General features: G+C 31.5%; 1 protein-coding gene across 1 annotated transcript in view; it reads right to left on the bottom strand.

The window, feature by feature from the left end:
* Window positions 1-12,069, bottom strand: part of GNAT3 (G protein subunit alpha transducin 3) — a 49,260-nt gene extending 37,191 nt beyond the window's left edge. Inside the window, exon 1 of the mRNA XM_012779494.2 lies at window positions 11,814-12,069. Coding sequence (XP_012634948.1) covers window positions 11,814-11,931 — 118 coding nt within the window. The 5' untranslated portion in view covers window positions 11,932-12,069. The remainder of the gene's footprint in view (window positions 1-11,813) is intronic.
* Between the last annotated feature and the right edge of the window lie 1,179 nt (window positions 12,070-13,248).

Raw genomic sequence — 13,248 nt, 5'->3', positions numbered from 1 at the left:
AATTAAAAAGATAACATTTCTAAGAAAATACATATTTGAAAAATATTTGCAACCTTCAATTAGCCAAAATTTTCTTAGATAAGGTATATAAGAATGAATGAACAAAAAGTAAAAATTTAACAAATTGGAATTGATCAAGATTAAGAAAATAAGAGGGGCAAGCTACTGACTAGGAGAAAGCCCCCACAACACGCATATCAGACATAGCATGCCAGCAGCATAAATGCAATGTGGCTCAGGAGGAGTAATATAAGGATCTTCAAAGAATTAAAGAGTATGGGGCTGCATATGAAAAGACACTAACGGTGATTATGACTCCAAAGTAAAAATGAGAGAATTTGATTAAAATTACTCTAATATAAGGCCGGGCGCGGTGGCTCACGCCTGTAATCCTAGCACTCTGGGAGGCCGAGGCAGGCGGATTGCTCAAGGTCAGGAGTTCAAAACCAGCCTGAGCGAGACCCCGTCTCTACCATAAAAATAGAAAGAAATTAATTGGCCAACTAATATATATAATGTAAAAATCAGCCGGGCATGGTGGCTCGTGCCTGTAGTCCCAGCTACTCGGGAGGCTGAGGCAGGAGGATTGCTTGAGCCCAGGAGTTTGAGGTTGCTGTGAGCTAGGCTGACGCCACGGCACTCACTCTCGCCTAGGCAAGAAAGCAAGACTCTGTCTCAAAAAAAAAAAAAAAAAAAAAATTACTCTAATATGTAAGGTATGGATAGAACACAAAACAAACTTTGAACTTTTGATGCATCTATGAATCTTAGACTTGTGAGGGATGGGGGAGGGGGTGGAGTAAATTCAGGAAACTTCTTGAAGTTAGAAAGTTCCAGTTTTACAGACAGGAGGAAAGCAAGAAGTCACCAAAAGCTGGTAAAGTCTGGTAAGACAAATTAGGTCATAAAATTTTTAGATAAAATCACTAATAAATCTCCAAAGCATTGTTGATAAAAACTCAGCATTTTATACTTATTATGAAATCATATCGTTTAGAACCTGTTCTCAGGCTACAACCAACATTTATCATCAGAAATATGATCTTGAACTACATGGACCAAAAGCCTGATCTAAAATGCCAATGAGTAGATTTTTAGTCTTCAAATACTAATTTCTGTGTCTCTGAGGGAAGCAAGGCACTTGACATTTTACTGGCAGTTCCAAAAATTGGGTCATAGGATATCTTCAAAGTGTCAGTGTGCCTATTACTTTTGAACAGATTTCAAAGTAGCATGAATAAGGCAATTTTCAGATTTCCCAGGAAGAATTCAAATTCAGGAAAACTGATAGACATTACCATGTCTTTACCAGCATGGCAGTCAACTGCCTTATTTTACTAAAACTAGTACAATTTTATGTAAGCAAAAGTGATATGACTTTTTGTAACCCCAAATCTCAAAGTTTTATTCAAATTATATTAAAATATGTATCGAATCAGAGGACACTGACTATCGTGTTTAAAAGTCTAACCCAACCGTCACCCACTTAATCTTCCTTTCTTTACCTTCACTTCATTCTTAACAGTTATCTTTTTCTACATGCTTAAAAATTATTCATATATCATTTTTAATGTTTTCTGTTTGTCTTCCATCATAGCAAGTTAAATTTCAGATTGACAAGAGTCTTTGTCTCTTTTGTTCACTGATTTATCCAAAGTACCTAGACTGGTGCCTAACTCAGTAGAATCTCAATGAAACAAATTAATTCTTTAAACTCACATTTCAGAAAAAAATATTTTGTCCTTTGTACTATATTTTTTAAATTGAGATATTTCTGTATGATTTACCATGTTTTCTTAAGTGTTGACGAATAGATATAGCTACACCTAAATTTGATTCTATTTCACAATAATTTTTTTTGTCCTAGGCACATCTAAATGTAATCTAGTTTCTGCAGTTTTCTGAAATAGCTGCCCATCTTATATGATATTTAGGAAATTAGGATGCTAAAGCTTTAGAAAATAATGTTAGATTTTTTGGTGATCATATAGAATCTTTCTCTTGGGTAAACCTTCAGAATACATCTCTTTAAGATTTTATGCTATTGTGCCCTATAGCACAGGTAATGAAATATGACAACAAAGTTGATAAATGCAAAAATCAATCAAAGTAATTTGTTAATATTTCTCCATAGATTTCACTTAACAGAACTAAACACAGACTGACAGACTGGGTGCAACGATATCATTTAATAGAGGCTGCAATGCCCAAGATTAAAACTATTAAAAATGAAATAAAATCACATTAGAATACCACCTCTCCAATTTTCAGAAGACAGCTGACTATATTATTTTGTGTGGCTGAAAGTTATTTGTTTGTGAGAGTGGCAGAAGCAAATCAGTGTGAGCTTTGCACAATATTCTGGTTTGCTGGCATTAGATAATTTGCTATTTTGCTTTAGGATGTACATCACTTTGAATGAAAAGTTTTATAAAACCTTAAGAGGTTTTGTTTAAAAATACCTAACAATAGAAGTGGATATTAGAGATAGTAGCATCATTCTACATAAGTGACAGATTTGAAGAATGTCTCACTTCTCCAAGTACATTTATTTTACTATCTTGAAAATTACATTTATGGGGATGTGGGAGAAAAGTCGGTGAGCCCAGTAGGAATTCCAGTCCTTGCTCATGCAGGTGTATTTAGTGTTGTATTTTATTCAACCAGAGTGAAAATACAGAGGGAAATCTGAGACCGAAAGAAGAATGTCTTATTTCTGAATATCAATTGAATTCCCTTAAATAATGCTACAATATGTATTATTTCTATAATGAAGTGAAAATAATTTAGACTTTTTATTTTAATGAATTATCTACCGTGATAATAAGAGAAAAAGTCTGTCAAGAATTTTCCAGAATTGTACCAGAATGTGTATTATGGATGAATACGTATGAGCTAAGAACCACTGTTGTATAGTTAAAAAATAATCACAACCAAATTTCATTCTATTTACTCTGTTATTATTGACTAGTCAGAATATATCATAAATTTGGGGAAAAAGTTACTTTTAGACTATGCAAGAGAGTCAATGTACATTTAGAATGGTCTTCTGTACTTCATATTGATGACACTAAGACCTGGCATTTCCAAAATTATTTCTGAGGCTAGTGGGTGTGTTATTATATAACAGTTCTTTGTAACTTAGCTGCTAATTCATGATATATCTAAGGTAAACAGAATAATCAATAACTTTAAAAAATAGCATTTACTTTTAAATGAAACTTTAGAATTAGTACTTTTCCTTAGAAATCTTTTAATTGGTGTCTAAACCATCCTTGCTCTATGTAGTGACTTCATTCTTCTATGTGAAGGTCCAGTATAGTCAACTACAGCATTAGCAGGAAAATTCCTACAGAAAAGGCCAATCTATCTAAAATCTCATTTATTATTTACAACTCTAGTGCAAAGTTATTTCAGAAATAAATTATTGAATCCCATTCTCAATAATAGTTCTAGGTCTTAGTTCACAATAGCCATTACATTCTTGTAAGATTAGATTATTTTATAAAGCCAAATATAGACATTCTAACAGCAAGTTCCCATATGCTGAGGATGTCCTGAGAAAATCTGTTCCTTCCAAATTGCATTCATCACTGAAATGATTTTCTGGGTTGAGAGATACCAAGGGAATTTTCAAGATATGCACTGTTTCTTTGAAATAGATGTTTCCAGTAATTAAATATTTATTTTTATACTTAATTTTTACTTTGATACTAACAAATTATTTTTAATAAGAATAAATCAGAGATTATGTTACACATTTTTTATTTGAAAATATCAAAACAATTTTAAAGCTACCTATTATCTATAACTGTAAGAAAACTTCAACTGAATATAAACAAAGTTTGATTTTTCATTTAGTACAACTTGATAAAATAGGCAAAATGAGATTGAACATTTTGACTTATAATTGTATGTAAGATTTACTGTAGGGAGTCTTAAAAATCACATAATTCTACAGTAGAAAGAAACCTTAGAAATCAACCTGCTATGTACTTCTCTTCATTCTCTGCATGAAAAAAATGAATCCAGTAGAGATTATGATAATCATGCTAAGTCCCAGATCTATCTTGAAACAAACTGTGTCTTCTGACTCTCATATTAAGATTTTTAGGGTAGTCTTTTTTCAACCAATTTAATTTATTCCACTTACTCTTTCTTTTCATGGAGCAACAACAAAATTGTCTTTTTTCCACATGACAGTACTTCAAATAGTCCAGACATGGAAGGGAAGTGGAATAGGCATAGTCATGTTTTGAAATTAAATAGATACAGGTTTGCACTCATTTCTGACTTTTACTAGGTGTCTTGATCAAATTTAATCTCTCTTGAGAATCAGTTTCCTCTTTTATAAAATTGTATTTTTAATATTTACCTTTTAAGTCTTGGGAGGATTAAATTATACATGTAAGTTACCTAGAACACGCTATAACAAATAATGACCTCTCGACATTTTCTTTTACTTGAAGAATGTGTTCACACCTTTTTAAAGATATTTCAAGTATATCTTCCATTCTTTTAATTTTTTCTTGTGGAACATGACTTTTAGACCCCTTACCCTCTGAACTACACTCTATGCAAGAGCCAATCTCCTTCTGAAATGACGGTGCTAAAAATTTCGCTGTAGACATCAGGTTTATGAACAGCACTGATATTCTGATGCCCTAGGATAGGAATGCAACCTAGACCTACCTCACTCCTGCTGACTGTTGTTTAATAGAATATGTTTTCTTAATAGGGACTGTGGCTAGTTTGCCTCCTTTCTTTTTTGTCTTTGTGGTATTCTTTACCTATACTGAGCTTGTAGTAAATAAAGTTTTTGTACTTTTTTATATATCAACTCTTACCAAATAGTTTTTTCCAGAACTGAAAATTATGTATTTAAATGATTTTGAACCTTAATAAAAATATTCATTAAATATAATTTTGCTTATTTGAGGCAAGCATTTCTGCTAGTTGAGATCATTTGGAATTCTAACTTTGTTTTGTCACTATAGCCTTCCAAACTGAATTTTATTCAAATTTGAAATGTCTGCCTGTTCACCTTTACCCAAATCCCTGATACATGTGTTGAAGAGAAGAAGGTCAAGGGCAGGAAACTGTGTCATACCCTACAGTCTATTCTGTCAACAGGAAACCCATTAATCATCATAAGTCCTTCTTCGCTATCTGTTGTCAACAATGCTAAATGTTTGCCATTAAGTATAATAGTTACTCATGGATTTTTGTACACTGCATATTTGGCTCAGGAAATCCCCTTCTATTCCTAGTTCAGTAAGTGCTTTTTGTCAGGAATTGATTAAGAATTTTATTTAATGAATTTGTTTTTTTGCATTTACCAACATTATGATTTTTCCCTTTTAATTTGACATTGTAGTGACCCTTCTCCCTGCCCCTTTAAAAAATATGTTATACATTGTTGGCATTAATTTTCTAATATTGTGCTTTGGTTTTTGTATTTATGTTTGTGAAGATGATTGGCATGTTATTGTCATTGTCAAATTTAGTCAAGCTTCTCAAATGATGAATTAAAAAGAATTTCCTAAAAATGTTTATGTAATTTTGAAATAATCTGTCCATGGGCTGCTTGGTAGAATTCACTAACAAAGCAATATGAATAAATTTGCAGATAAAGTTATACATTTTCTTTTGCCAGAAAATAAATAATAGCATAATATTTGTTTGTTTTTATTTTCCCTAAACTTTTTTCAGAGACAGGGTCTTGCTTCGTTGCCCAGGCTGGAGTGCAGTGGCACAAACAGTTCACTGTGGTCTCAAACTCCTGGGCACAGGTCATTTTCTGCCTTGGCCTCCTGAGTAGCTGGCACTACAGGTGAGTGCCACCAAGTCAGCTATTTTAAAAACTTTTTTTTAATAAAGACAGGTTCTCTCTTGTTGCCCAGGCTGGTGTCAAACTCCTGGCCTCAAGTGATCTTCCTGCCTTGGCCTCCCAGAGTGCTGGGATTACAGGCATGAGCCAGCACTCCTAGCCCTAAACTTATTATCTTGATAACTTAAACACCTACAGAGGTTTGAGGAAATAGTGCTTTAGAAGCCTATATTTTATAACCTTTGCCTTCACCAATTATTGATGCTTTGCCATGTTTGCTTTCTTTCTTTTATATATACATATATATATAGATTTATATCTGGATCTATGTACATATTCTCACATTCTTTGTTTAGCTGAATCTTTATCAGACATTTTACCTATAAATACTTCAGAATGCATCTTCTAAGAATAAGGCCATTTTTCTAAAAGACCACAATACTATTTTCAAGCATAAGAAAATTTCTATTAACCCACATGTTACCTAATACTATATACTCTGCATTTAAATTTGTGATTGTTTTAGAAAATGTTTCTCGTATCTTATGTTTTATGGATTCAAGATCCAATCAAGTTTCAAACATTTTTTTGTTATATTATTTAAACTTTTTAAATTTAGAACATTTCTTTTGGTATTGTTATTTTGTTATTCTGACATTGACATTTTTCTAAAGTCTAGGAAAATTTTCTTATATAATATCCAACATTATGTATTATCTGATGGTTAGATTAAATGTAAATATTTTAGCATAAATACCATATAATATTGTGGTTTTTCAGTGCATGATATCATTAAACATACAGTATCAGATATATCTCTATGGCTATTAGTACGTCCAGATACCTATTTCTGTGATATAGAAATAATAAGCTTCACGAATCTGTAAAATTCCTCATCAAACTAAGCATGTTTCATTTCTGAGAAAGAATATTATAGCTATGTACTATCTTTTCTTTTGAGTGATCTTTTATTCAAATATTCTAACTTCCAATTTTATACTTTATTTAAAAATATCTGATAATATTTGTACCTATAGTTTAAAATACTTTACTGTATACTTAAAAATTTGCTAAGAGGATATATTTTATGCTAAGTGTTATCATTAAATAATAATAATAAATGTGAGGACAGGAAGAAAGTTTTAGAGGCAATGAAAATGTTCACCACATGGATTGTGGTGATGGTTTTATGGATGTATGCTTATCTCCAAACTCATCAAGTCGTATGCATTGGATATGTTTAAAAATATGATTTTTCTTGGATTTTGAGAAGCATTTGAGCATATATATCATCTTTCTTATTAATATACCTTTTAAGCTAAAAAATGAAGACATTAAAGTATAAAATTGTATGACCTTTCCCACACAGACCTATTTTATTAATAGATATTTGTCTGAGTGTTCTTTAATTGTGGCAGTAGTTGAGTATACAATATTTTAGTGTAAATTTATGTTTCAACAACCAAAAACAGGCTTTGGTTAATCACATGGTTGGCCTATACACACTGGATATCTGGAAAAGGGAAAATATAAGTAATCAAAATGGGGAATTGAATGTATCAAAAACAAAGCTCTCACTAGAGTTATCCTTTCTAATTTTCAGACCCATATATTGACCAAATATATATCTCCATTTGGTCATTCTAAAAAAAAATCACAAATTTGAATGTTCCAAATTACTACCTCCTTTCCCCCCATCCCCAGCTTATGTCACTTTTCTTTGTTATACATAAAAAGAAGACAAAAGGAAGATAAATTGTACACATATATTAACATTTAATTTTTTTAAGATTTGAGAATTGGTTATGCAAAAAAATAAACCACATTTGTCTGCCTTTTTACAATTTACAAAATACTTTGACACATCATTTTTCTGAGGAAAATGTGGCTAGTTTAAGGTCACTCTGAGAGGTAAAAAAGCAAAACACCTGACGAACTATTACTAAATCAATTTTACCTCAGTGGCTTAAAAAACACATTCCTCTTAACTAGTATTAAATTGTGTTCTCACTATTCTATGTGATTAAACTATTTAGCTCATTCTGCTATGTAAGTTTTATTTTACCAATTATTTTGTAATAAGCCCTTAGAAGTATCAAAATCATAATTATAACTCTCCTCCTATAATACTAAAAAAAGCATACTTTTCAAAATATATATTTGTTGAATAGGTATGACTATTTGAAAAATTTTTAAATATTGATTAGCTACAATAAATATAAGCACATTTAAAGTAGATATTCTTTGATGTCTAGATTCCATCCATATTCATGTTTCTAAGAGCCAGATGATTGGAATAGCATTTTAAAACAATAAAACTCATATGGCACCATTACAAGAATAGCGTGATGGTTACAATATAGCACAAAGAAAAATTAAAAACAAAAAGATTTTAGAACTAAAGGAAAAGAACACCCATGATGAACTTCCTGTAATAGTGCTAGAAATCCCTAGATAAAAGCTAATTATAATATCAGAACTGAGAACTGCAGAATCAATGTTAATTATATAAAAAATGTGGAAGAATGTTTTGGATATGAAGAAAAAAAACTTAATTTTTTTCCCCTATACTTTCCATTGGCTCTAAATCTAACCAGATCCTGTGATGGAAATTTATAAAAAACATAAGGAAAGTAATGTGTAGAAATAAATTTAAACTGAAATTTGAAGTAATAAACACAAAGGAGAAAGAAAAAATGGAAACATGATCCATATTTAGTTTATGACTAAGTAATAGGTATTGCTTTTGAATAGTAATACAATTTAGTCAAACATTTATAAATAAAACTTTAAAAACTAACAGTCTACAAAAGAATTCATTAGAATTTGTTTTTCTTATTAAAATTATTCTTTGGAATATATTTATAGTCTAATTATTTTTCAGAGTACATGACATTATTGACTTGATTGCAGTTGTCAAATGTGTCAGTGATATATGAATCCTTTTCAGTGTTTCCTAAAAGCTTGCCTTTTGCTGAAAATACACATTTGACATCTATTCTGTAATTTTACTGTAGGTCCGAAAGTTATAATAAGAAAGGAATCTTTCTGCAAGGAGACACTTTTATTGTAAAGTAGCACTTTGATGGGTCCTCATATTCATTGAAATCTTGTGTTCAATAATGCCAAATGGTTGCGTCTACTTTATAGTACTCTGTTAAATTTGGAAAGGTAATGTGTTTAGGCACCTAGAAATTCACCAGATAATGAGGATCAGCGTAAACAGTAAATTCTGTCAAAGGGTTTTGTAGATTTCTCATTTTTGTAAATGTAATGTTACACTCAGGATCTGATCATTACTAAGGTTAAGCTGATTAGCCCCACATGCCATCCATTAATTGGTAAACTTAGAAACTTGTTCAGATTACACTGATGACTAAAAATACTGTTTTGATGATGGGACAAATTAAGTAGATATCATTGGTGAGGAGATTTAAGGATGAGAGAATGGAAAGTGTTAGTTTAGTTCTACTGAACACTTTTATGATGTCTTAATAAGGCCAAATTGAATATAACAATTATTTGAATTTAATTTAAAAGAATGATGCAGAGTTGTTTCAAGACTTTGTTATTTTGACTTTGATAATTGAAACATTATACATAGAACTCAAAAGGAGTCCAGGAGGGAAAACTCAGTCAAATGTTTGGAATATAAAAACTTTAGAGAATTTGATTTATTTTGTATAAATACAATATGATTGAGAAGTTTGGTGCACACAAATCCAAGCATATGCTATGGTAATGATGAAAATAAATGTATAAAATTATGATAGTCTTAGAAAAGTTAAGGGTATACTAGTACCACTAGTGATTCTTTTATACCCCTGGAACAAATGTTACTCTTTCTTCTTGCTCTAACTTACCACTGAAATCTAAAAATAATTTGGATGGTTCCTTTTACATTTGGTATCATTGTACATAATAAGTTGAGGCAAATCAATAGCCCTGGGTGAAGCTGTGAACTTTTCTGATTCCATATATCAGTAATCTACTGATTCTCTGTCCAAAATTTTAAAAATTTATCCATTTCTTTATCATTACACTGTACCTTTTGACTGAATTTTCATTGATAAGTTTTCAGTCGTCTGCAGATATTTTTAAAAAATTTTTAAATATTTTTTAAATAGCATTGCATATTTTTATTATGTGCTACATTATGTTTGAAGTATATATACATTGTGGAATGGTTAAATATAGCTAATTAACAAAGCATTATCATGCAGTTATCATTTTCATGGTAAGACCATTAATATCCATTCTCTTCACATTTTTCAAGAATAAAATATATCATCCTTAACTATAGTCACCTTGCTGTACAATAGATCTCCTGAAATGTATTCCTCCTGACTATAATTATGTATCTTTTGACCGATATTTCCCCCTTCCCTTCTACCTCCTAACCACCCCAGCCCCTGGGAACCACCATTCTGTCCTGCTCTTTTCTTTCACAAGCAAATCTCCAGTTAACCACCTGCTCTGATGTGCTTCTCTCAAAAGTCATTGCTTTTTGGCATGTTTGATAGCAATTTTCTTTGTCTAAATTTTAGTATCAATCCTTTTATATTTTTGGCTTTCCATAATAAGAGAAATATTTTAAAAATTGATATGTAGAAAAACATATCTATTCTTCTGAAATTTTATTCAAACATAGGGATTTTTGTTGTATTTTATCACCACTCTTACACCATTATTCTTAGGACAAGAGGAGTATAAAAGGCATTTGTATGAATGCTTGGCTTTCTCTCTCACCTTTTGTTTGTTTTTTCTATGTCCATATTACTTTCACTCTTGATTAGAGCCCCAGAGCATTCTTTGAAGTGTTAGGGCAAGTGTGTTGAGTTGAGTCATAAGCACTTATTCCAACATCTTTCTAAGTCACCAACCTCTTGATGGTTAGTGGCAAGTGCTGTGGGCATGTGTGCAGCCACAGAGCTTGTTTGTAATGGGAGTGGACATTTCCTTTCCTTTGAGGAGCAAGTGTGGCAATCCCACAGTTGGTTTAACACTCTTGCCACTAGGAGCAAATTAGATACAGTAAGGGAACACTAAGAAAATGAGGAAATTTGTTGTGTAAGAGATTCACAATTCTGAAACACAATCAAGTCCTTTTGTGTATTGCCAAGGTCAGAGAGAACATACAACCCTGATTATATTAAAGCTCTTGTTTTGTATTCTGCTTTATATAGGACTTTAGTTTTTACTTCAAAAACATATTTCTGTTTCAGTGACCACTGCATGTTAAATGCTTTACGTTTTATGGAAAATGTGTGGTAAAAATTATTTTCATTCTTTCAGTTAATTAAATATGTATTGAACTTATGGTCATGGTAAAATATTTTGCTGAGATTTGAGGGAATGAAAAAAGTAGAAGAGATGTACTGATCTGAATGAAATGCTCTAAAAGGATTTAGATGGATTATTTCTAAAGTGTACAGAAAATATCACAGGTGATATTCAGGAGCCTAAATAGTATTAATATAATTTAAAGTACTTATCATTATTCTCTAAATGACTTGAGACTAATTGATTTTAAAAGCACAGGTAAATAAATAATATATTACATTAGATATAAAACAACACAAAATACTTCTGTTCAAACAAAGTAATGTAGATCTTTATAACATGTAATTAAAAGATTGTTTTCAGTATTTAAAAGCTAACTAACATTCAGAAAATGATTAGGGTGCAATAAAATAATAAATGTATATGGTTTTTTATATAATAGTAAATCATATTGTTGATAGAGAAATTGAGTTATCTAATATGTATCTCTTTCCCTAACAAAAAACATGTAATAAAATACTAAACCAAAAAATATTAAATATTTATAGAGCTCAAATAAAGTCTGCTTAAGTTTCCAAATACACTTCCATAATAAATCTCCCATATTTTAATATATTTCAGAAATTAAAGTTTGAGAAACTAAATACATCACAACTAAAGAAAAATCAGGGTTTTGAAAGCAATAGGGGAAAAATATTACCTAATAGTAGCAACTTTACAGTTCTTGCATCTCGCTCAGCATCCTCCTGAAGCTTTTTCTCCAGTTCTTTTGACCTTTTGGCTGACTCCTTGCTCTCTGAACTAATTTTACTTCCCATCTTGTGGTTCTAGAGACTTGTCAGTTTATTCGCTCAAAGTTTTCAAGTATAGAGCACAGCTCCGGTTTGGACATAGGACGCAGGAACAGTGCTCTGCTGAAGTACCCAACAGCCCATTCCCTCACGCTCGGAGAGTCTGCTTTGACTAAGGGGATGCTTTCCCGTCTGTCACCTGATCAAGGGGTAGAGCCATACAACCCTGATAGAAGCTAAAGAGGAAATTCATTATGCTTTCAAATTAAATGGCCACTTCTGGCACATCTTTAAAAACAGGCTTATCTGCCTTAAAGAGTAGCATAAAATACTGTAGAAAGTTGTCAAAATCTGTACACCAAAGATGATGTACAATGAGCAATTCAAATGGAATGTTTTTCACTAATAGGCAATCTCTATTATTGTGATTGGAAGTTATTATTACTAATCGACAATGCTTACATCTTATCCTCAGATATTTGGCTCTTCAAATGCTTCATAATCACTCTTGCATCACAATCAGAATATTTATATTAAGCTATTCAGATGCTATGGTCTCCCAATGCTTAGTTATTACTGAAAATTATTGGGCATCTATTAGTGTCAGTGAACTAGAAAACATCTTATTTTACACAATGGAAATAAATACATATAGTTTTTGTATTTATACATTTTGTATTTATACATATTGTATTGCTACAAATATAGTATTCAACACACAATTTTCTTAAATTATTGATTTTAGTCTCATAGGCTCCATCTCCATAAATGGAGCTTTTATTGACTGTGAGAAAGTCAATTAGTCAACACTAATTGAGGGCACACTTAGTGTAGATACTGACCTGTATTCAATTTAGGCAGTACATTAACTCTTTAGGGCCATTAAGCAACTGCTGCTGTGCTGGAGGGACTTCTGTTGATTTGGTGCTAAGGGAATAAAAACCACTGTTCTTTGAAACAGTATGTAATTTGGCTTTTCCTGAAAAGTAAAAATAGTAATTACACCTAAATATGTTCCATACTTTTCAACTACCCCAATGGATATCATGTACTTCTTGGAAATCTGCAGTCTTGAGGGCAGAGATTATGTTGTGTAATTTTTGATTTACATGAAACATAAAGCACTGGGTACGTAGTCAATCAATACTTTCCTTATAAACAGAGTTGGTTGCCTGTGGCAGCAGATAAATCTTTCAATGCGCATTCTGAGATTTATGAATGTACTTAACTAGAAAATGCTAGAATTCATTCAGTCCATCAACCTATCAGTGCTTTTCTTCTTTTGGGATCATGTGCAAAGTTTGAACAGGTGGATTTTTGCATATTCATATGACAAGAAAATAA

Source organism: Microcebus murinus, chromosome 9, assembly GCF_040939455.1.
Source record: "Microcebus murinus isolate Inina chromosome 9, M.murinus_Inina_mat1.0, whole genome shotgun sequence".
Taxonomy (NCBI): Eukaryota; Metazoa; Chordata; class Mammalia; order Primates; family Cheirogaleidae; genus Microcebus; species Microcebus murinus.
This window is presented reverse-complemented; position numbering and strand designations above follow the sequence as displayed.